This window comes from Carassius auratus, linkage group LG28B (genome assembly GCF_003368295.1).
Source record: "Carassius auratus strain Wakin linkage group LG28B, ASM336829v1, whole genome shotgun sequence".
Lineage (NCBI taxonomy): Eukaryota > Metazoa > Chordata > Actinopteri > Cypriniformes > Cyprinidae > Carassius > Carassius auratus.
Genome location: NC_039293.1, coordinates 4,309,305 through 4,312,127, shown reverse-complemented (window position 1 = coordinate 4,312,127; position 2,823 = coordinate 4,309,305). Strand labels below are relative to the sequence as shown.

The 2,823-nt window shown below is 35.4% G+C and overlaps 1 protein-coding gene across 1 annotated transcript; it reads left to right on the top strand.

The window, feature by feature from the left end:
• Nucleotides 1-1,964, top strand: LOC113067819 (GPI-linked NAD(P)(+)--arginine ADP-ribosyltransferase 1-like). The gene is made up of 3 exons (XM_026240296.1): nt 1-409; nt 518-733; nt 809-1,964. The coding sequence occupies exons 2-3, from the start codon at nt 683-685 to the stop codon at nt 1,601-1,603; spliced, it is 846 nt and encodes a 281-aa protein (XP_026096081.1). The 5' UTR covers nt 1-409; nt 518-682; the 3' UTR covers nt 1,604-1,964.
• Nucleotides 1,965-2,823: the final 859 nt, after the last annotated feature.

Below are 2,823 nucleotides of genomic sequence, written 5' to 3'. Positions count from 1 at the left end.
CATCATGTGCCATTACACATTTATACATTTTAATGAGATCAGGCTGAGAATATCTGCCCTTCATGTAAGACAGACACGCAAGAGTTTGTCCAGTGTGAAACCTCACAAACACCAGACCTACACAAGTGATTATGATCTAAACACACACACACACACACACACACACACACACACACACACACACCCACACACACACACAAACACACACACACACACACACACACACACACACACACACACACAGAGAGAGAGAGACTGTCAGGTATATAAAACAGCCAATTCTCTCATCTTTTGGTTTGAGTCAACTCTCTATGTGGCGGACTTCTCTGATCTTTTGATCTCCTCTCATTGTTGCTCCTGAACTTCTACAACTTCAACTTCTGACAACAAGAAAGAACAATATTCTCAGGTAAATTTGGTGTTCACATGAAAGATTAATGTACATATTGCTTTCTATTATACTCAGTGTCATTGGTTTAATATTTGTGAGACACTGTTGTGATCTCCTCTCTTTCAGTATCTGCTCTTCACTATAGACGGTTTTAACTGCGTTTGTAGATGGCACCGCAGCCAGACCGATATACACAACACAGACCGGAAGTTAACTTAGGTCCAGGCGCGTGCGCCCGATGAAACCGTCTATAGATCTACAAGATCATCTGAGGGATCTGACTGAATCAAGATGCTGCTGATCATTGAAGCTCTTCTTCTCGTTTCAGCTGCTCTAGGAAAGGTAAGATTGTGTTCTAGTATGAATATTACAGACATGAATACTGATGATTGATTATTATGATCCCTGTTACTGCAGGATCACAGAGCTGCTGCTGTTGAAGGAGTGATATATCCACTGGATATGGCACTGAATTCAGTTGATGATCGATATGAGAAATGTACAAAACAAATGGCAAACCTGGTGGAGAACAAATATCTGAAGCAAGAAATGTCTAACCCCGAAACTGGCTTTGGAAATGCTTGGAAACTTGCTGAAAAGAATCACAAGCCACCAGGAGAGAACTTGAAAAAGAATCATTTAATCTCCATTTATGTGTACACTAACTCAAAAACATCTGATGTATATAAGAAGTTTAATGCAGCTGATCGTAAAGACAAGAAAGAATATGAAAACAAAACATACAAATGGTACTCACTTCACTTTCTGTTAACAGATGCAGTACAGATTCTGAAGAAAACACAAAATACATGCTATGATACTTATCATCGTACCAACGTTGAATTTGATAAGGATGTTCTGAACAAAGAGGTTCGTTTTGGCTCATTTACTTCATCCTCTAAGAATCGTGAGAGTACATCAGATTATGGGTCTAAATCTTGTTTTCAAATCTACACTTGTCAAGGTGCTGATATTACAAAATATTCGATGATTTCTGAGGAGGAAGAAGTGCTGATTCCTCCGTATGAGACGTTTAAAGTCACTGCTGTCAAAAGAAGAACAGATGAGCCTAAACTCTGGTGTGAAACTGTCTATGTGTTGAAAAGCATTGGAACAAAAAGTGACCTGAACTGTGCTCTATTTAAGAAACAATCCAATACCATAAGGCTTAAATTCAATCAATGTATTACAATAATGTACATTTCTATATAGATTGTGTTTTTCTCAGTTTTGTTAAATACTTTTTTGTTAGAAAACACATTTTGTTTACACAACTTCAGCATAATGAAATAAAGTTACTTTTATGTTACTCAATTCAGTGGCCTTTAAGTGATTTTGATTGTTTTTTTGCTCATATTTACACATTTTTGATGAACAATTTCACACTTGCTATATCATAGCCACAAGTACAGCTTACAGAGAAAACAACAACAACAAATTAAATCAAATAAATAAACACAAATTTTATCAATAAAAAAAATAGCATTTTGCTTCTTGATGAATTTAATTTGTTTCAGTAAACTTAAACATAAATTCAATCCACCTAAACACTTAAAAATAAAAACTGGCTTAATATTTATAGCGTAAATTCTAATAAGAAATTCTAATTCATTCGTTTTGTTCAACAAAACATTTATTTATTCAAGTCGTCTTATGTGAACTTTAGAAAAAGCTTAACTCAGTTTGATTAAGTTCACTAAACATTTGCATTTGAAACATATGTAAGGATTTATACATGAGTCTTAGACAGACAGTTGTGTTCCTAGTTGAAACCACACAGACCAGACTTTATCAGAGGAGATGAGAAGATTCACTCTAAACTCTTACTCATTCGAGCCGCATGTTAGAGATGTGAGTCTTTACTCACTTCAGATCTTGCTAGAAAAAAAAATTACAAACAAGAACAACTTCATAATAAACAGACATAAATCAAAATACTTAATATTTAAAATATAACAAAAAATATTGTAACCCTTAAGGGCCCACTTTATAAGTCCGTAAACCAGATCGTTTTGTGAGCTATGCAGTGTCCTGAGTTTAGCTCCAACTTTTCCTAAACATGCCTGCCAGGAAGTTTCTAGTATGCTTAGTAAGACCTTGATTAGTTGGAACAGGTGTGTTTAATTAGGATTGGAGCTAAACTCTGCAGGAGACCAGCACAGCAGGACAGAGTTTGGAAACCCCTCTGCTATAAAATAAATGATGCCTCTGTTGACATTGGTTTAGTTAAAATTGTAGGACAAGTTGTAATATTTCTTCGGTCAGTGAGCTGTTTTGTGTTCATACAAAATCATATTTTGGGGAATTAATTCCTTTATTGTAATGCAGTTTTCACTTTACAGTGTGGTCAGACTTTACAGAACCATTGTAAAATGTTATGAAATTTATCAACAGTTAGTGATGTGACATTTGAACCGAGGCATCGGAGCTTG